Raw genomic sequence first — 21,535 nt, 5'->3', positions numbered from 1 at the left:
TAACTATCTTGGAGTTGTGTAGTTATTGCACTTCTTTTTAAAACTGTTTTTACTGATGAATAGAAAAAAATCCCATGCCTTTTTAAACACTTCTTTAATAGATATGGCATTCAAGAACTAGACTAATAGTCTTTTTGTTAAATCTTCTTTTGACTCCAAAGTAAGCTTTGATTTGGCTGTAATATTCATGTAAATGAATAAAGATGAGCTCTGTGAATCAGGGCCAAAGTGAGGAGAAAGATAGCAGCACAAAGAAAAGAATTAGGTGAGGGAGGATTAAATGATTTTGCTTGTTGAGTCTGGATTGAAGATTTTAAAACAGTGGTGGGGTTTTCATGATTCAAAAGGTTCAAAAATAAGAAAATTCTTCTCAAATAAAGGCAAGATTTTTTTATTTTTTTTTTTAGGATTTCTGATTCTACAGATTATTTAAGATTATTTAAAATTGTTCAATATCAATTCATAGCTGGCTGCAAAATAGTTATAGAAAAGAAAGCTTCAGCCTCCAGCTACCTAAAAATAAATGGAGCAGGTCCTGGCTTTTGACAAAGGTAACATTTCTAAAGGAGCTTATCTTTTCAAGGTGTTTTCTTCCACTAGTTAACCACGCTCTGGCTCCGTTAGAAACATTGTTATGTATAAAGGCATGACAAGTCAGTTCTTCAGAATACACCAGCAGCCTTGCAGAATTACCTAGGTTTATTTCCTAGATTCATGGGTTTTAATCTCATTTCAAGTCTTGACATCTGATTAGGTGGAAATTTAAGGTGTGCATTATTTTGATAAAAATGGAAGCTGGAGGAGAGCTGTGTTCCAATAGGGATCCACAGTTACTTATTGTTCATGTCCAAGTTCAATCTCTAAAAAAACTTTTAGGTTTGGGTTGGTTTTTTTCTTCTTCTTCCACCTTCACACTATAAGTTTGGACATGGTACCCTTTTTTCTGACCTGAATTTTAATAGTACCATTGATCCTTTTCTTTTTTCCCCTTGTCACTCTTGGCATTGCTGAATGAAGCTTTCCAACATTTTGAACACTTTCAACATTGAATGCTGGACATGCACTAGAGTGCTCCAACAGGCTACTTGAAATTATTTCACTTAGTAAGCAGTATCACTTCAGACAAGCCTAGAGTGCTTATCTAAATACAAGAAACAGAACTGCAGGTAGACCTACCTGCTTGCTAAAGACAGTATAAAATCATTCCTTTAACAAGCAAAAATGCCAGCTATTTGAAGGAATTGGATTATCATTGGGCTTTTCTGAATTACCTGCTTTATGAATAATGAGTTAATGTTCGCTAATGCCAGTGGAAACACACCTGTAATTTTTACAAGCATAATTTTATAAGAATGGGGAAGGGTAAATGGAGTTTTGGAAGGCTGGAAATAGTTTGTCCTTAATGAGCATTTCATATGGAAATTTTTAATTAAAAAAATAATAATCAGATATGAGATTGTGAGAAAATCCCATGTTGTGAGAATTATGAGCACAGAAATGGCTACCACTTAGCTCTGTCCTTTTATATTGCTATTGCTAAGCATGTAATGGAAACTCTAAATACTGATCAGAAATAGTAAACCAGAATAGTAACCCCATGGTAACATTAACAGGCTGGAATACATTTTTCCATGTGCCTGCTATATGTAATTCTGCAGATTTCTGATAAAAATCTTAAACAGAATTTTGCGAATTTTTATTTAGTTAGTTAAGGAATACAGTTACATGTAATGAGTAGTTGTTTATTTTGGTCATGAATGCTCAAGAAATGTCATGTCTGGAAAACCAAGATCACCGTTAACTGGATCTCTCAAAGAGAAATCAGAAAATTTTATATTTGCAACACTGTTGTGAGGCTGAAGAGAACACCATATCTTCCAGCAAAAGCACAGTGATAGCACTGAATAGAATATTTTACTACATCCTTTAGCAATAGCATTGAATACAATATTATTTCCTTGAGCTGCTGCTAAGTATAACAACAAGCAGAATCCCATGCCATGTAAGAAGACGTGATCCTGATTTTGGTTCCTACATTCTTATTTCTATTTTCTTCTATATGAAAACACAGCAAAATGTTATTGTTAGAGAACTGGGAAAAATCCCTATGTAATGAGACATTTTCTTTTTATTGGTGGGCAATGTGAATTGTTGGGGTGATGCTTGAGAGGAAGTTCTATAGTAGTTCTATCTAAAAAGGAAAAAACCCACCAAGCTTCAGGAGTAATTCTGTGAACTGGCAACTGTTTTATCTGAAAATTCTGATTTGTGAGTGGATGGGTGGCAAAATAGATACCTGAAAAAGAAGCATATACTCCTTAACGTACCTGGATTTTTAGGAGTTTAAATCCCTGCTGCATATTGAATTGTAAATATATCCAAATTTTGTACAAGTAGCCAAAATACAAGTACATAAACATTGTGTATTGTGCAGTGTTAGTCTTGTACGACTGTGCTTTGATTGGCTAATTTTCTGACACCTCTGTTTCTTTTAGTCTTCTCTGTCTCCCTGTGTTTGTCTCCCAAGGGATAGAGTGGAGAGTTAGTCATTTGGATTTAGGTAAAATAGCAAGTTGTAGCTTTCTGAGGAGAAATTGTCTGGTTAAACATTGTTTTCATATTAAATTAGTTTCTAAATAATAGATCAGTCTGTGAATGAATACTTGTATAAGCTTTTAAAGAACAATAATTTTTACTTAAATACTTTTTGTATGCACCTTATGTTGTAAGCCTTGGTCTTGCAAGCACTTAAGCACCTGAGAAACTTCACAGTGTTACCAGAGCACTTCCAGGGTCACTGATATGTCTGATTTGATCACATTTCTCTAGTGCTTTTCATTATTTTAATTTTATCACATTTTCTGTCTGCAGACATCCTGAGCTTGATACAAGTCACCATCCCAGGCATCCAGGTAAGCCTCCAGATCCGGGACCACCAAGTTTAAGTAAGAGCAGAACAGTGGATGCGCTGAAGACAGAACAACGGGCACCTGGACGGAGCCCTTCTTCTATTAGTCTAAGGGAATCAAAGTCCAGGACAGATTTTAAAGAAGACCAGAAGCCAAGTATGATGCCCAGTTTTCTCTCGGAAGCCAATCCGTTGAGTGCAGTTACTTCGGTTGTGAACAAATTCAACCCTTTTGATTTGATATCAGATTCAGATGCAGCCAACGAAGAAGCCAGTAGGAAACAAAAAGTTACCCAGAAAGAGCAAGGGAAACCTGAGGACCAGAGGGGCCTGGCAAAACATCCAGCTCAACAGCAGTCTCCAAAGCCAGCTGCTCAACCACAAGGACCTGCCAGACCTACCCCCCAGCAAACTGAGTCTTCCAAACCAGTGCCTCAGCAGCAGCCTGGGGAACCAAAACAAGTTCAGAAACCAGGCCCCGGTCACCCAGCGGACTCTAAGCCAGAACAAGCGAAACCACCACCCCAGCTGCGAGGACCACAAAAATCTCAGCCCCAACCATCAGAACCAGTGAAGCCTGTTCAACAACAAACTTCTGCAAAACCTTCATCGGGCCCAACAAAACCATTGCCACAGCAACCAGACAACACTAGAACATCATCCCAAGTGCCACCTCCCACAAAACCATCGTTGCAGCAGCCAGGACCTGTAAAACAACCATCTCAACAGTCGGTACGGCAAGGAGGTCCTGTAAAGCCATCTTCCCAGCAAACGGGGCCTCCAAGACAGCCGCCTCAGCAACCTGGACCTGAAAAGCCATCTGCTCAGCAGACAGGACCTGCAAAACAACCATCACAGCCTGGACCTGGGAAGCCACCTCCACAGCCAACAGGGCATGGAAAACAAGTGCCACCACAGGCAGGGCCTACAAAACCATCCTCTCAGACTGCAGGGGCCACAAAGCCCCCGGCACAGCCCCCGGGACTTACAAAACCACCAGGCCAGCCACCGGGGCCCGAAAAACCGTCGCAGCAAAAGCAAGCTGGTGCAGCCCAGCCCGCCGAGCCCACCCCCAAGAAAACCTTCTGTCCTCTCTGCACAACCACAGAACTGCTGCTACACACTCCAGAAAAGGCCAATTACAACACGTGCACCCAGTGTCACACTGTCGTCTGCAGCCTCTGCGGGTTCAACCCTAATCCTCATCTGACAGAGGTGAGTCATTTTGAAACTAACCTTCCCTACTTGGAGTGCAAAATTAAGGTTACCTTCATTCTGCTGAAACGTCTGGTGTGTTATAGGGTATCGTCACGATCACTGAAGGCCTTAACAAGTTCGGTGAAAAAAGATAACGCTTTTCAGGAGTTGTGGTTTGTTAAAAATATAATTATATTTATATTATACATATACAAATTTATTTATATTATTACTAATGAGTAAAAGGGGTGAAATTGTGGAAAAAAAAAAGGGTAATGGCTCTCTACAGTGCTCAGAATGGTGTTCCCATTTCTTCATATAAGAAGAGGAGGATCCCTAATGTGACTGACTTGCTGTTTTACTTGATTTTAAGCACTTGCTAGCTATGTTTATAATCTGACCACAATAGTCACGTGCTAATATGTTTATAAATAAATAAAATTTGCTGCTGTAAGAGCTAACTAAGCAAAAAAAGATGGAAATTACTCTTTTTAGCCCCGGTGTGTTTTCTGGAAAAGGATGTGGGGTGGATTTGCTTTGTAGCTGTGTCAGTGTTCAATAGCTGAAGGCCTGAGTCATGAATTCTGGCTTGGTGATACTCAGGTTATTTCATTCTTGTGGGGGCGCTAAGGAAGAGATTTCTGTGGACTATTTCTAACCTTGATCACCATTCTTGCTGTATTTGTATAGCATAGAAATGGTATAGAATGTTATATTAGAACTTCAAATCAACTTACTTAACCTGATGTTTGCAGTAGCTTGATTTATGTGCTTATACATACCCTTTACTTGCTCTGTGTGGGAGCAAGGCTTCATATGAATGTCTGATCCATTCTTATTGCTTGAACAGCTTCTCATACATCCCGATATGCTAGTTTTACATTTGTACATTAGTTTGGAATCGTTTTCAGTACCAACACTTTTATAAATTTATAGGAAGTCAAGCATAGCAGACCTGACACCAAAGACTGACTAGTGATAAATAGCCAGAGGGAGTGTTTGGGATGCTTGGTTTTGTCTTGTTTTGGTATTAGTTTAGCTGATCAGAGATGCTGATAGGAGGAAGTACAGAGTACTACTATATTTTGAACCTGACAAATAACATCCCTACATTTTAAATTGAGTCAAAGAATTGCTGAGGCTAGAAGGCTGCTCTGGAGATCATGTAGTCCAACCCTCTGCTCAAAGCGAGGTCACCTAAAGCAGGTTGCTCATAGGCAGTTTTGAATGTCTCCAAGGGTGGAGACTTCACAGCCTCTCCGGGCAACCTGTTTGTCAGTACCACAATGATTTAAGAACATTCCTAGCAGTTAAGTTTCTTTCCAAGGCACATGTTTATTAGTTGGTACCTGGTAACAAACAGCAGGTTTTTTGCATCCAGGAATATATTATTTATTGATTTTTGGTTGTTAAAATTGTAAATTTAAACCTGGAAGACTAATTGGAGTAACCACTGTATCATTTAGATGTGTACTCACTTGATTGAGTTTAGGGAAATTCAGAATTGAGATAGTTGGCACTAATGCTTGGACTGGAAAAAAGTGACTTGAACAGCCATGTGCAGAAATTTCAGAACACCTGCAGCTAACCAGGTGCTCAAAGTTTATATTATCAGGGCCTATATGAGGAAAGATCATAAAGCATGTCATTCTGGACAGGGTAAAAAAAGATGTTTCTGTGTAACGGACAAGAAACATGATAGATCAGTGTTAAAGAGGAACTTTTGTAAGAAACCTTTACGTTCAAGTTCTGACAGAATGTTTTTAGACCAGAATTTCTTACATTTATTTGTGAATGCTGATTTGTAGATTTCTGTAGTGTGCTCCTGGAGTCTCTTGCAGCTCCTAGTCTTCCTTTTAAAACTTCAGATTTCCCATGGGAACGGTCAATAACTTTGGTATGTTCAAATGAAATGGATTTTGAGAGAGTTTATGTAAGAAGATCTCAAAGTATTTCGAAATTCTGTAAATAAAGACTAGTTTTTGGAGTGGGTACTCTAGAAGTGTGAAATTCAGAACTTTAAGACAATAAATACAGCTGCATTTAAGACTGATTACATACATATGTAAAAGCAGATTTGAATTTCATATTATACATTGAAATAAACACAGGATATGCATTTATTTCATGCTGAAATCATTTCAGTAAATGAAGGTATTGGACATCTAATTTATTCTGCTATTAGTTCCAAGCTCCTGACGCCCACTCAGACTTTTCTCATTTGCTCAGCTTTGCACCACCAGCTGTCTTGCTGAAACTTCATTGTGGGTGTCCTGCTCCAGTCTGCAGTGAAGTACGATGAAAATCACATCTGACTTTTATTACAGAACAGTTGGAGCAAAGTAATAGAACCTGCTCTGGCACATACAAAAATTTAACTTATTTCAGCTGCAAAGGTTCCCACTTGAGTTACCCTGAAATTTCCCTTTCCTTTCAATCTTTAGATTATTAGCAAAAGTTCCTGATTCCTCCTTTACAATAGTTCATACGCTTCTTCCTGTCTAGCATGAAAACAATGTTTTGTGTCTTAGCTGCCAGTTTTCTTGATTATGGTGCAAGTTTTTTCTTTTGGCTTCTCTTATTTGAAGCTCTCCTAAAGTCTTATTAAAGACCAAAAGACTTTCTCTTACCCATGTACTTACTGACTAGATCTTCACCTGTTATTGCTATACTTTGACCTTTTCTGATGTTCTTTTTGCTAAGGTTCATTGTTCTGTAATCCTGTGTTGTGCCTTTCCCATGCCATTTATAGCCACTGTTTTTATTGCTCATGTTAAAACACATTACCGTTTGGAAAGCAATAATTTCAAATTGGATGTGAGGAGAGCAAAAGGCATTTATTTAGAAAAGTATTTATATTACTTACGTTCTTTAACATTTTCCCCTGTACAGCTGCTTGAACTATGTTCTTAAGATATTCTTCTTACAAGTTTCTTACAGGATAGTTCAGTCTTCGTAACTAAAAGAGTGAATTACTTTTCCAATACAGATCTTTCTAAATTTCTATATTCTGTATTTCTAGCCGATTCTGGAAAGAATATAGCAGGCTTTACAAACTGCCTCAGGAAGTAGATTGCATGTGTTGTAAAACCATTATAAAAAGAGCTGACTTTAAAATTTTTTATTCATTCTTTTCATTTAAACCTCTATTTAAAATGCAGTAGTACATCCGCTCCGTGATTTAACTCACTGGAGAGAACTGTGTAACTAGGAGCAGGCAGTGATACCTGTGTTGCCACAAGGTCCGACCCCTTGAACTATTTCTCTGAACCATGTGACATTGTGGTCCCGCTGGGGAAAAGGGATGGTTGGTATCTTGGTTTTGTACAGCAGGCTAGGGAGAAAACACACCATACGTAATGTGCTCGGTAACATATGTCTCTCTAATCTGTCTAGGTATTCACACTCCACACATCACCATGGCACATGACTGCCTAGCAACAGTTGCATAAAGTGAGGGAAAAATTATATAAACAGGTTTGATGACTGGTACTCTATTCCCTTTTCCTTTCACAAACACATACCTCAGAACCTTGTAGCAGGTGTGTATTTATTTTATTACTCAAGTGATTTATTTTACTCATTTAAAAAAAAATATTATTTTGCCAAAACTGCTCCCATGAGGCATTAGCAACAGAAACCAGCCCTCCCCCCCTCCCCCCAGCCCATTCAGCCTTCTAGAACATTTGAAAGATGAGTAGGCTTTCTGAAAACGAATGAAGACATCTGAGGGACTATCTCTTCTGTTAAACACTTATGTGTAGTTTTGGTAAAGCTAGGCAAAAAGCATGGACTAGTATAGTTAAATCTAAATGATAGTCCAGATGCTCAATAGCTGGAGTAAATTTTCATCCCCTGTGTACTAGTTATTGGAAGGTACAGACAACACAGGCTGAGCAAAGGTTTAAGGTGTAATAATACATTGTGACATTCTTTATGATGGGCATCTGTAAAGTTGATGATCAAGTGCAGTGTTAAAGCTGTTAATATTGGAAACTTGGCTGTTCGTGAGCTGTACTTCATTAGCCCACCCTTGATGAGTATGTGCACATATGAGAATGCCTGTCTTCTAGGTAGTATTTAGAAGAGATTATTTTTCATGCATTTTATCTGCGTTAGTCCATATTTTATCCACTGTTTCAGTATGCTTTTGAGAGACCATTTAAAATTAATCTTGGAGTCAGGTATAATTTTACTTAGATACTTGCTGAAAATTGCACATTCAGATAATGTGAAGCAGTGTATATTGCTGTAGGATTTGTTCACTTGCCAAAAGCTATTCTGGATGGAGGCAAAGTGAGTTCTGAAAACTGTTGTACTGGTTCTGGTTTTTGAAACAAGATGGCTGTATCAAAGTTGACTTAATCCTAATGGAAAGAAGAGGAGAAAAAAAAAAAAAAGAGAAAAAAGGTCAAGCCTCCCAAAATGGAGCATATAATTTCAGATCAAGTAGAAAATTTTAGCGGATTTATACCTTTATTTTTCAATTCAACAGGAAAAATTGTTTTTAACCCAATCTAAAAATATTTTCTTGTTTTTTTGTTGTTGTTGGAATTTGTTATTTTTGTGGGCTAGAAATTTTCCTTATCAGTTGCTCTACGTACTACAGCCTTGATTTTTTGCTCTTTCTTTCTGCTTCCATTTTTGTGTACAATCATATCACAATCTTTGTTGATCTAGGAGGACCAAGATTTGTTTCAAATATTCATAGTGATTTCTGCTGTTTGTATTTGTTTTTATTAATTTCCTGCATCTCTAGGTATGCTAAACAGTAGCAAATACTTGGGCATGACGTATTTTCAGTAACTAAAGCAGTCAGAAATGCATTAGTTGTCTTCAGTTATCATTATTATTAGTTTGTAACGGGAAAGGAATATATAATTATTTAAAATACCGTTAATATAAGGAAGATACCTGGATTCACCACAAAAACTATAGTCAAGTTTTGCTTATACTTACAATTTTATTAATAGAAATAACTCTATTAAATCTTTTTTGATTACAGGACAGTAAAGGAAGGTATTGATTTAATTGCAATATTCCCTGTGGTTTACAGTCTAGACCCTGCTGTGTTATTGGTAATGTGTAAGAACCAGAATGCAACATGGACTGGAAATGACATAAACAAAAATAAAACTGCTGTCCCTGTGGATAGTGACATGCCACAAAGACTAAGCTTTTTTATACTAGGAAAAATAACTTTGAAACTGTACGTGCTATGTAAGCTCAGAATTGGGATATCAGGTGTTATGTAAGTAATGCAAAACAAAGTAGAAAAAAATTAAGGACCTGATTCTGACCATAAGTTGCAAAGAAATGAGTTAAGCAAAAAAAACCAAACAACCAAAGCCAAAGCTTTTTTTAACTTTTTCAAAGTAGTAATTTAAGTATCAACTCTTAACTGTGCCGAACTAAAGCTAGAAGTGTTCTGTAAAAGAGGGTGGGGTTTGGTCTGGGTTCAAATTGATCAGAAAGCATATTTAAACAAGCCTTGTTTAGTCGTCTTTTAAAAATGATCAAAGGCTGAAATATTTGAATGTGAAATACTTGGTTTGGTCCAAAGAGTACGTGGGGTGTCCTAGTGTTACTAACACTGCAATTTGTATGGAAATGGAGAGTATTCACAATTTTTGTGATGAAATGAAGTTAATATAGTTCCTTTAGTTCTGCCCCTGGCTAGAACTGCCACACAGGCATTTGGGAAAATTGTAAAGATCCTCAAACACAAGGGTTATGGAAGTATAGAACATTGTTTCTCTCTGTGGAATGTTCTTAAACACACTCCCACAGTTTTTCTTTCTCTGAGGAAGACTATGTGCCTACATTTCTGCTTTACATTTAGGATTAGATGTATTAATAGTATTAATGCCCTATGCAATTTTTTTTCTTTTACAAAAGGGGCAGAACATGGAAAGATGCAAAGACCTATGAATGGCGAATTGTTTCTCAATATTTTAATTGGGCAATAGTCTACAATATGTTGGAGTGTTTTCTCATTAACCCAGAAAACTGTCCTGTCCAGTTTTTAACCCAAGTAAATAATAAATTAATCTGCATAGCTAAAGATGTCAACTGCAGTGAGCCATCTGCGCCAGTATTGCTGTTGCCCAGCAACTGTAATTTACTACTATGTTAGGCCATGTGATGTGGAGATGCTGTTTGCTGGGTAATCACTGGGCAGGAAGCATGGCCCTGCCCTGCTCTGACCAGACAGCATAATCCGGTTTCAAATCCCGGTGATATTCATTGGGATGCACTCTGTGCAGCACAGATGAACTGTGTTAACCTTTTCTTTGCTGCTCTCTTGATTTGCAGTTATGTTTTTTTGGTAATCATTCACGTATTTCTAGTATATTAAATCTAGATGCAGTTAATGAAAGCAATTAGCATTTGTTGCAGTGATGCAGCATGAAGTGCACTGAGCTGTGTTTAAAAGTCTCTTTCCCTGTGCTGTGCAAGCTTTAAAGCAGGCTTGGCTGTAAAAATGAACTTTTTGTTACACCTAACTGGTGTTCAAGGGAAAAAAAAGTCAAAAGATTATGTTTGCTATTTTGCTTTATGATTCCAGTTATATAAGCTATGAAAGAATAGTTCCCCAAACTGTCATAGTTCATATGCAAACTATAGGTATGTGTAATAGTAATTTAAGCAGAGTAGTGGAATGTTTTAAGGTTGTGATAACTGCATAACACAATTAGTCCAGTAATGTTTTCAGTAGTTTTAAAATAGCTAAGTAACCTTTTAAAATAGTAATTTAGAATGGCTATTTAAAAAGTTTTCTCAAACATTGGTTTAGCACCAAGTTACAGTGCTTGTAACTGGTGATGTGGTTTGTGGAGTGGGTACCAAGGGACCATGCTGCTGACTAGAACCTACCGTCATTTTTCTGTGCGTCTTGAGTCAGTGTTCCCTGACAAACTCCCTAGTTGCCTTTTACATCTGATATCTGAAAGGAAGGTAAATATTTTGTAGTGATGATCTATTTGCGTCAAATGAGGATCAGTTGCATACTATGTATGATAGTGAAATGTTTGTTTCAGTGTAATTACTTTGAATAGCTGAGAACTTATTCATGGAAGGATGGCGTAGAAGTAAAACTTTGTCTCTAGTATTGCCCAGGCTTGTTTAGAAAACTTTTTCAGTTGTATGTTGACATACTAATGCAGTTTCTTTTGTGATAGTAGTTGTTCTTTTTTGTGCATTAGAGGATTTTCTGATCTAGTTCCTTGTCTCTTACAATATTATACCACCCTACGTGAAGCTGCATAACATCATGGGGTCAAGTGCTTCATTTTTCATGTTTCTCTGATCATCTTGGCAGAAATGTCTGCTAAGAGCCAAATCTGGAGTCCTCACTTCTCTCTGAAATTGTCAGGAACCAAATAAGCTGATATGTTTTCAGACTAGAAACTGATTTTATCAATAAAGCTTTGGGGCATCACTGAGCAATGTCAGCAAGGTCCATTTACATATCTGTGGCAATGTAAAGGCTCTATAAATCTTTGCATTTCTTTGGTGATGTAAAAGGATGTTAATATTTTATGCATATCTTAAGAGTTCCTTTTTATAGCACCAAATTACTGGTCTAAATGAGAATGAGACCCGTTGCCTTAGTATGTGGCTCTGTTCTGCAAAAGGGCTGTTAAAAATGGCTTCTGAGAGCTGCATTCATATTGTGTGCCAGTAATTTTTGTATGAAATATGTTCAATCTGCAAGTCAAATTTCTTTCTCACGTACATCTGGAATCTTGGAGTCAAGCTGGATTCTCTTCCTCCCCTACATCATCTGCAGGAATAGAAATTGAGCACGCCAGTCGATGCACTTGCTCCCTGACAGTTTTCCTATTGCTTTTGTTGGTTTTGTGTAGTTAGAACAAATCTGAACATTTTTTGCAGAAAGGAATAGGCTCTGAATTGCCTTCGGTTGTGTAGGCTTTGTTTGTTATAAGGAGAACTGAAGTGTCTCTCATATTTGTTATTGAAATCAACTGTTAAGATTATGAATGCATAAAGGAAAGGCAAGCTGTGGAACATGGTACAATAATTTTCTTCAATATAATTCTCCATGGATGTTGTTACTAAAACACTGTGAATAAATTAATATGGGGCTCCCAACTTGTAGAGCCTTTATGAAGCTTTAAGATGTTATGATTGATGAATACATAAAATATATTTTCTTGTTATGAGGGCCTATAGTTTCTACATCAGTGAGTTAGCAAGGTAGCACTTTCTGGTTTCAGTAGCTGAAATCTGAACAAAAAATGCTGCATGAAATCTGTCAGATTTACAGTCCTAATCATGGCACTTGACAGCATGGGTTTCAGGACACAGGAAATCACTTTCAGATTTCTTCTAGCAGTAAGAACCAGTCAGCCACCCTATCTACCAGTCTAAAAATAGACAGCTTGGGATCCGTGGCATCAAAGATCACTAATATCTAATAGCAGGTGTCAGAATTAAGATTTACTTATTGCAAGAAATTGTCCCTTGGATAGGGACTTGGAAGGGAAACTGATCACCAATCAAACAAAATGGGAGTTAAGCTAAATGTAATCTCTGCTCAGGTCCTCTGTGCAGCTGTGAATTTAATTCCTTTAATAATTCAAAGCAGATCTTAAACATGTGTTCCAGTTTTGTTTCGGTTGGTTTCGCTTTCTAACAGCCATTTGCTGTAGGGGTTGCAAGTAGATTGGAGAATTGTTTAAATAATCTAAAAAAAAAAAGCGCTAAAAGTGGAAGATGAAAGCAACATTATTATGAATGGTAACGATTACTGTGACCTTACATCTGGGGCTGAATTTGGGCATCTCTTTGTAAAGCTGTTTGTAATAGTTCATATTCCAGAGTGCGTATATACCATGCTTATCAGAATAATTGGAATAACTGTGTTTGAGAGCTGCATCCAACTGCTCTTTTTGAATTTTTGCTGCTGTTAAAATATGAGTCTGCCAAAGCATACCAGAACAGTGAATTCATCGCCTCAGTCCATGACATCAGAGTTCTTCCCTTCCAGGGAGCTCTGATATTACGCAGACAAAATCTTTCTTTGCAGGTGGTACCTCCAGATTCATCCCGTGACGTATGGTATAGAGATTTCAGGCCTGAGTGAGAAACAGGATCCAGAAATCTTCACCCTTAGGGGAAAAAGATCTGAGTCTTAGAACCTGTCCCCTCCTGGTCACCGTTTCCCTCTCGCAGTGGTGCGTGCAGTGCTGGCGCTCTGCCTTTCACACACAGACCAATGGAAGTAGAGCTACCAAGCTCTGCAGAGTTTAAGTGTCTGCTGTAGGCACATGGGACTCTGAATGGTGGTTTTGCTGCCTATAATGTTTCTGCTAGTAATGGAAAATGTGGAAAATGGCATGTGATTCTTCTTGACCTTGTGTTGCTTTAGCCTATTTGATCCTTCCTCAGACTGTGAGGCTTTACAAAAGGAAAGGTAGGGATGACCACTTAGGGTTGTTGAGTTTTTCTCTCTTCCTAGAAAATATTGTTTCCCTCTAATGTAATACTTCTTGGGAAGGAGAGAAAATATTTTGAAGTTGCGATGTACTAAAATTGATGAGAAACATGAGTAAATACATTTTTTGCCTTATTCCTTCTCCTAAGTAGTATACAGGCATACAGTAGTTACTTCTTTTCATAACAAAGGCATTTTGGAAAACCTAAGTATGGCTCTTTAAATACCATCATCAGGGCTTAGGCAAAGCTCCTCACTGATTCCAAGTGAAGACTTGCCCTCTAAAATTTGTAGTCAAGTGTAAGTCTGTGTAATATACGATGCCCCTTAACACACCTCCGTGCCGAATTCATTGGATACATGTATACTGCCAGTACTTGTGCTCTGTAATATGAACCATTACTAAAAACATAAGCTATACGAAGAGCTTGATAGATGTATGCTTCAAGGTAATTATGCATTTACTGTGTTTTAATTCTGATTATTGTTTTCTGTCAGCAGTGCTGATGTGTCAAACTATTTTAGCAGTATTTGTCCTTTTTCTCTATTCTGGCAAATCATTGCTGTAAATGAATCACTGCTGGGTCCTGTGAAATTTCTGTGCATTTTTTCATTCTGCTGGGTTTTTATCCTCCAATATTCAGCTGTGTGTAAACTGAATGTGAAGTTGTTAGAAGCATGGGCTCAGGAGTGTAGATAAGAATGAAAATAACAATTGGGCATGTTAGCCGCAAAACAATATTAGTGGTAATATTCCTCCCATTTTACACAGAAGTCTGTAATACTGCAACAAGCCATACACTAGAATAGCCTATTATGCTAATTTTATTAACCTTGTTTTATCTTAATTATAATCCTGTAAAATTATTTTCTTTCCCCCCTGCAGATTAATGAATGGCTGTGTTTAAACTGCCAGATGCAAAGAGCATTAGGTGGGGACTTAGCACCAGGTCCTGGTTCTGGGCCACAGCTGCCTCCACCCAAGCAGAAGACACCCATCCCACCTTCAACAGCTAAACCATCTTCCCAGCCACAGCCAGTTCAAAAGAAAGATGCTTCTCCAAAACCTGATCCTTCGCAGCTAGCAGAATTGAAAAAAAACCAGCCACAGAAAAAGCAACCATCCTTGCCTGGGTCTCCCTCTGTAAAATTGAAACAACCTAGCGCTGAGCCTGCTGAGATCTCCCAGCAAACAGATTTTGCTCCAAAGTCTGATCAGGCCAAGCCAGTGCAGGCTGAAGAGAAGCAACAACAACCCAGTGTACAGAAGCCTACGGCAGACACAGTGCCTACCTCTGCGGTGCCAGGGCCGGAACAGGATTTGGCAGGTCCCAGACCTCCACCGACTCAACAGAAAGCGACAGATTCCCCAAAGCCAGAGCTTGCCAAGCCGTCACAGGACACACATCCAGCTGGGGATAAACCAGATTCCAAACCGCTTCCACAAGTGTCTCAGCAGAAGTCAGATCCCAAGCTTGGGTCTCAGCCTGGTGCTAGACCAGATGCTAAAACTCAAAAGCCTGCCGAACCAACACAAACAAAAGATGATCCTAAGAAGTTACAAACAAAACCGGCTCCAAAGCCTGATCCCAAGCCAGCTCCCAAGGGCCCACCAGCAGGGGCAGGTCCCAGGGCAGTGTCAGCACAGCTGGCCCCTCAGCAGCCCCAGCCACCTCAGAAAACCCCTGAGCAATCGAGGCGCTTCAGCCTTAATCTGGGAGGCATCACTGATGCCCCTAAGCCTCAGCCTACAACACCGCAAGAAACAGTCACTGGGAAACTCTTTGGATTTGGAGCTTCTATCTTCAGCCAGGCCTCAAATTTAATTTCCACAGCAGGTCAGCCAGGCTCTCAAACATCAGCCCCCCCGCCGTCTGGTCCTGCAGCGAAGCAGCCACTGCCTCCATCACAGCCTCTGGCCACCCAGGCAGCCCCTAAAGAGGCTGCTCAGGCTCAGCCTGTTCCAAAAGCTGCTCCTGGAAAGAAAGAAGCCAAGACTCTTATGACCGAAAAATCAGAACCGTCAAAAGAGGATGGTGTTTTCACAACTAAAGGATCTGATTTAGAAAAGAAACCTGGTTTGGCTAAAGATAGCAAGCCTCAGCCTGCTGAAGCAAAGAAACCTGCTGTGCTGTCGGAACCAGAAAAAGCCAGCCAGCCTAAAGTGTCTTGTCCCCTTTGTAAAACTGGACTAAATATTGGTTCTAAGGATCCCCCCAACTTCAATACCTGTACAGAGTGCAAGAATGTTGTGTGCAATCTCTGTGGATTTAACCCAATGCCACACATAGCTGAGGTAAGGCGGTGGAATCTGTAATTACTCTCTACTTCCTACCTGCAGGCTCCCTGTGCTGGGGAGACCAGTCTGTAGCTGATTTTTAGCTCTTGAATTGTCATCTGAGGGCTTTTAAAATTAAATGTGTCATATGAAACTTGGTCAGTAGTCAGAAAGTACTGATGAATTTTCTGCAGATTAAAGGAGGCTGGTGTAGCTGGTTGCTAGGTTTTTGAGGCATAGAGCAGATAGTTAATTATGGTTATGCACTCTTGAAATTGGTGCTACTATGATCCAGCAAACTACGGTACTTTCAGTCTACCATGAGGTAAAGTTCTTTTTCATATGCTTCAGTATCATATGTTAACGTGTGCTTATTTAATCACTGTCCCTGATTTAGTCAAGTATTGGATGAAGGAATGTGTTAATGTTTGGTTATTCCCCTTCCTTCCTATTTCCCTATTTATTCCTATTTATATCCCTAAATTTATCCCATTAATCTCATTCTGGCTCTGGAGTACTTGCACATGCTGATGTACTCACTAGGAAGGTTGAAGTTTGAGTCATACCTAAGTGGTGAAATATGTGATTTTTTGGTGTGAATAACATAAGGTTCACAAAGTCACTTTGTTAAGGAGTGTGAAAGTGCCTTTTCTGTGATTGCCCAAGAGAGATCTAGTAGGGCAAATTTATGTTTAAAAGAATTGAGCAACTTAATTTCAACAGTTTTGCACAGTTTTACCCTCCTTCCTTTCTTTCATGTAATTTTTTGGCAAGGGGATTGGAAACTTTATACTAGTTTAACAGAAAGGTGAGGTGGAGGCACATCTCACTTGCCCTATCAATTTGGCAAGTTCAGCTCAACGAGAACCAGACCACCTAAACCCACTTGTGAGTAATTTAAATGTGTAAGTTGGCCTGCGCAGGACATGAGGAAAGTGGACGTCAATGTTGAGGCTTTGAAATCTGAATGAAGAAATTAGAAATAGCTCCCAGGGTTAGAGGTTATAATTTCTCTGCCTTAAAGTGAGAACAATGTTGGGAGAAATACCAAGTTGCAGGGAAAATATTGCTGATGTCGGCATATCCTCTTTTTTGTGGATTATCTTCTGGAATATACTATCATTGAAAGGCATTTGTCCTACTATAATAAGCACATTTTATCTAACTGATGAATGTATTGTCTGCTGCCTGTGGTCATTTAGGTCAGAGAGAAAGGTCTGAAAACACAGGAAGACTGATCAGTGACTGAAAGCCAGGATTCAATTCAGTGCTGCTTATGCCCTGAATTCCATCAAACACACCTCTTCCTCCATCACTGTCCAACCCCCTGCCCCATACACTTATGCACATAGACAGATTTCAAATATGAAAAAATGCCTTTGCCTTTTTCCAGAGGCGCTCCAGTATGCTACATAGGATACCACGGAAACAAGATGGGTCAGTTCTGGTGTAACACTGTGCTAAAATGACAGCTACGCAAGTCCGGCTGCATGGCTTCTTGAGTTGATTTAAGTGTGATAGTGTGGGACCGCCTGGTGGTGTGCAGAAATACTGTATTTCTTCAGCTTGAGATGAAACGGCTGATACTCTGTTTCTTTTTTCCCCATCACTGTAACTGTCAGAAGGTTCTGTTTCTATTCTTTGGAATATGCAGATCTGGAAATACTATGGATTTTCTGTAGCTGTGACTTCCTCGTACCTTTCTTTACCTCTTTTTTTGGCTCCTTCTTGCATTTTCTTCTTCCTTATACTACAGATTTCCACTTCTGTCCAGTTTTCCATCTTACCTTTTTTCAATCATTTTTGCTAAAAACTGGCAAGCCACTTTTCCTTCACGACAGGAGGTGGTTTACTTGGCTGAGGACAGCCTGACTTTCCTTTTCATGAAGATGGGAGACAGAAGAGGGAGCTCATCCTCTCCTCTCCCAAATGAGCTGTGTAAATAATGTATTTAACCTCAGATAGCAGTTCTGTCCCTGCATGCACTGTATATACTGTATACCTGTTACATGATAGACACATGATAATGAGCAAATAGTTTACGCTCACTAGCAAACTCTTTTCCTCCGCTAAACTTCTCTAACGTGTTGAGTACAGTCTTGGAGGATTTATTTACTTGTCTCGCTATTTTTTTGAGGAGTTAGGAAGGAGAAATAGAAATACTTTTTTAAATTGGTCTTTCTGGTAGTTTTCTACTTAAATCTTTTATTCCCATGTTCTGCATTCAAACAAAAAAAAAAATAATTCCAGAAGGCTATATTCCCTCTTGGCCCCAGAAGGTGTTGTGGATGAACGAATGTAGTGGGTATTTTATAGTTTTGCTTTGGAGCTGCAGGTATATTACAGTGATTCTAACAGTTGCTTATGTCTTATCTGTATGTTGTTGCCTCAGTTGAGTTTTATTGACTGAGTGATGGCTGAAACCTTGTTGCCAACAAAGCTTGCGTTGGCCTGCATGGTAAGAATGAGTCCCATGGGGCCAGGCAACCTGTGTTTCATTGACAGATACAGAGGAGACTCTAAACTCCACGGACGCTCCCCCCCTTAAGATCTTTCAGCAGGGAGCGTCTCCCAGGCAGTGTGGTGCTGTGCTGCAGATCTGGCTGACAGCACAGTTAAGGGAAGAAGGTGCTTTCTTAGAGTGGCAGTTGTTTGTTCTTGCCTGTAAGGGACAGAACTTCCAAAAAACGTCTTAAAACTGCAGCAAACAGTCGATCCTCTAATAAGCCCTCTACTGCAGGAAATAAGAGAACTAGAATTGCCTAGTCTAAATCAACCATACGCTGTTTACTTCAGTGACATTATTCTGATTTGCACAAGCTGAGAATTAGGCTAGAATACATTTTCCTAAAATGGGCTGATTTGTTCTTTCTCTCCCTGATTTGTTGATCCAACAAACAGTTATTTACTTAAATGGTAATTTCTCCATGAAGCAAACAGCAACAAATGGCTAAATAAATGACACTTGATAGATTTTGAAGACCCACAGGACCATGTGCATCCCAGTGCATTAGCAGACTCCTCATTCTGCCATTTACTCGATAGGGAGGAGCACTGTTTACCGGCTCTGTAATTAGCTTTCCAGCTCAGGTAGTTGGAAGCAGCTCTATTTTTAGTAACAAAGCACAAGATCTCAATTGCTGAAGCCAGAAATGAAGTGTGTGGCAACGACCATTTTGTGCATTTAAAACTCAGTGAAGCTGCTCAGAATATTGCACAGGAGCAGAGATGGTTGCCTATAATGTAATTAAGTATGTTGAGGCAGAAGGTCAGGCATATAGAACCTGTGCTGAATTAATGTAGTAGTAAAATAATATAAAAAAAAAGATTGATAAACTAAGCTAAGGACAACAAAGATATCCAAATTTGTAGAATCTGTATGGGCAACAAGAAAGAAAAATCTTAGAGTCATGTGTTATGAACAGAAAGAGCTCAAAATGTAATGTGTGTACATTTGAGTGTGCTAATTGATTTAATCTAATAGAACTGCTAAGAGAACAACAGAAGCACTTTTTAGTCTACTGATAGCTATAAAATTATCTGGAAAGGTACCTGGAAATAAAGAATGTTTCATGTGTGAAATAAATTATTGGGGCCACAGAAAGGAGAGAATTGTTTTGTATGAAGGAAGACAGGGAGGACTGGGGAAAGGCAGAAAAGACATATCTCAGAATTACTACGGATTTCTTGTTTAAAAAAGATGTAATCTGTCAAGAGATGTGATCAGAATAGAGAATATAAACAACTTCACATAGAGAAGGATGTTTCATAATATGTTTACTATGGAGAATATTGTTTGTATTTTTTGACATGGTGGGTATGATAGCAGGAATCTATAAGCAGGAATCTGTATACAGTGACCTTAATGGCTCCTGTCCAAGCCATATTCTTATATCATAGATCTTTTTAAAAAACAGATGCATATAACCAAAATAATTTAGATGCCTTTCTGATACCTTATTTTGGCACTGTTACTTATTAGACCAAACTAAATGATTTTTTTTTCTTCCCCCACATACTATGGAGAGAGGGAAAAGCAAAAAGATAAACTCATTTGCTAAGTTAAGTACAGTGTTAATGCTAAACTCAATAGTGTAACCAGGTTAAAAATGAGATACCTTGCTCTTCCAATAAGAACTTCTAGAAGTTACAGTAAATAGCATTTTGCAACTGATACAAGACTCTCTGGAGATGAAGGGAGCTTTCTTCTTGTGGCTTGTTGTCATATACCCGAATATGTCTTGGTTTCTTGTACCTCCTCCTGAAATCCTGCAGAAAGGGTACTGGCATAGGTGGGTCTCTGATACAAATAATTCTGGCAGTTTCTATTTTTCCAAACTTTCATTGATACCTAATTGCAAAGGGAGTGAGCCCTCAGCAGTTGTCACCCATAGTCAGGCTTTAATAGGAGGCTTAAAAAATAAAAATTACAAAAAAACCCCTGCCCTATCCTGAAATGAACCTGCTATTAAATGCAAATGTAGTTTAGACTTCCTAAAGCAGGCATGCAGGCAGGCTGTAAAGTAATGAGCCATCGATGATTCTGATGAAAATCCCTAAAACAGTGTACTGCATCATCTGAGGAGACACCCATTGCCTCTCTTGATAGTTTATTAACAGCTCTGTACTATTATGTTTTTCCTATGTGAGAAAGCTCAGACTGTTCTCTAAATTGGAAGGCTTAACTCGTATTAGAAGTTCATATCTCCTCTGTAATGTTTGGTGATGTGTTTTTTTTGGAAACAGATGGTGTCTGGGAAACACAGTGAAGGAGAATTTGCACTTAAGATAGAAAGAGAAAAACAACCACCCTGTTCAGTTGCATAATTTATCTTCTTTGCCTCTTCCCTCTTCTTTTATATTTAAAGCTCCTTTTAAAATTTTGATTGTAAGGAAGTGAATGCTTTTATTGTTTAATAACAGTAGCCAAATAATAAAGAACGTAATAGCTTAACACAATGCATTCACTATAGTTTATGGAAAATTTATCTATTAAATGATAAGGCTTTATAAGAGAAAATGTTAAAACTACTATTAATTATTATTTTGAAAGATAAAATCTGGCATTGAAAAACAGAGTGCATGTTAGATGATAAAAACCTCACTGTATTTCTTGTCTGTCAGAATGAAATTAATTTAACTCCAAAGAAGGTGTCCTAGGCCTGTTTAACTAGTTCAGTATGCATGATAGAAACAACATTAAAATAGAAATATTTTTAATAGCAGAATGACTCGCCTCTTCCATTTTTCCTGTAAAACACATGTATTGAATATATACGGAATGGAAGGGTTAATATGGAATGGCCCTTTGATGGATGATTTAGTCAAAATTTAACGCAGATAAATTAATGTCTGAATTCACCTTTGAAACAAGGCTGAAGGGCTTAAGCTTCACCAGCAGAGGCTTCTGGTATTCCTATTTGCAGAAGTATTTAAATGGTTAAAGACAGAGGCTTGAGTTGTCCATGGTAACTTGTATGTATTAGGAGCTTCTGTCCTTCTCTGACACCTCAGCTAAAGCTGTGTTCCAAAAAACACCCCTGCTTTGACCTGATGATTCTCCAGAGGCCTGAACTTCTGTCTGCACATGGCTTGAGTCATTCCTTTTGAGCAGTGTTTTTTGGGCTTCTGTTTCCCTTTGAGTCCAGACATTAGATGAAATCCCTGTTGGGACCTGATTTTGGCATGTGTT

At 38.6% G+C, this 21,535-nt stretch overlaps 1 protein-coding gene across 4 annotated transcripts in view; it reads left to right on the top strand.

Annotated features, from left to right (window-relative positions):
- The window catches only part of PCLO (piccolo presynaptic cytomatrix protein), a 402,891-nt gene that overhangs the window by 23,129 nt on the left and 358,227 nt on the right, over positions 1-21,535 (top strand). For all 4 annotated transcript variants that reach the window (XM_055712580.1, XM_055712583.1, XM_055712581.1 and 1 more), the window contains exons 2-3: positions 2,872-4,123; positions 14,452-15,861. In XM_055712580.1, the coding sequence (XP_055568555.1) occupies positions 3,068-4,123; positions 14,452-15,861 (2,466 nt within the window). In that variant the 5' untranslated portion in view covers positions 2,872-3,067. The remainder of the gene's footprint in view (positions 1-2,871; positions 4,124-14,451; positions 15,862-21,535) is intronic.

Source organism: Falco cherrug, chromosome 5 (assembly GCF_023634085.1).
Source record: "Falco cherrug isolate bFalChe1 chromosome 5, bFalChe1.pri, whole genome shotgun sequence".
Classification (NCBI taxonomy): Eukaryota; Metazoa; Chordata; class Aves; order Falconiformes; family Falconidae; genus Falco; species Falco cherrug.
Note: the sequence above shows the minus strand (reverse complement) of the source record. Positions and strands in the feature narration are given on the sequence as shown.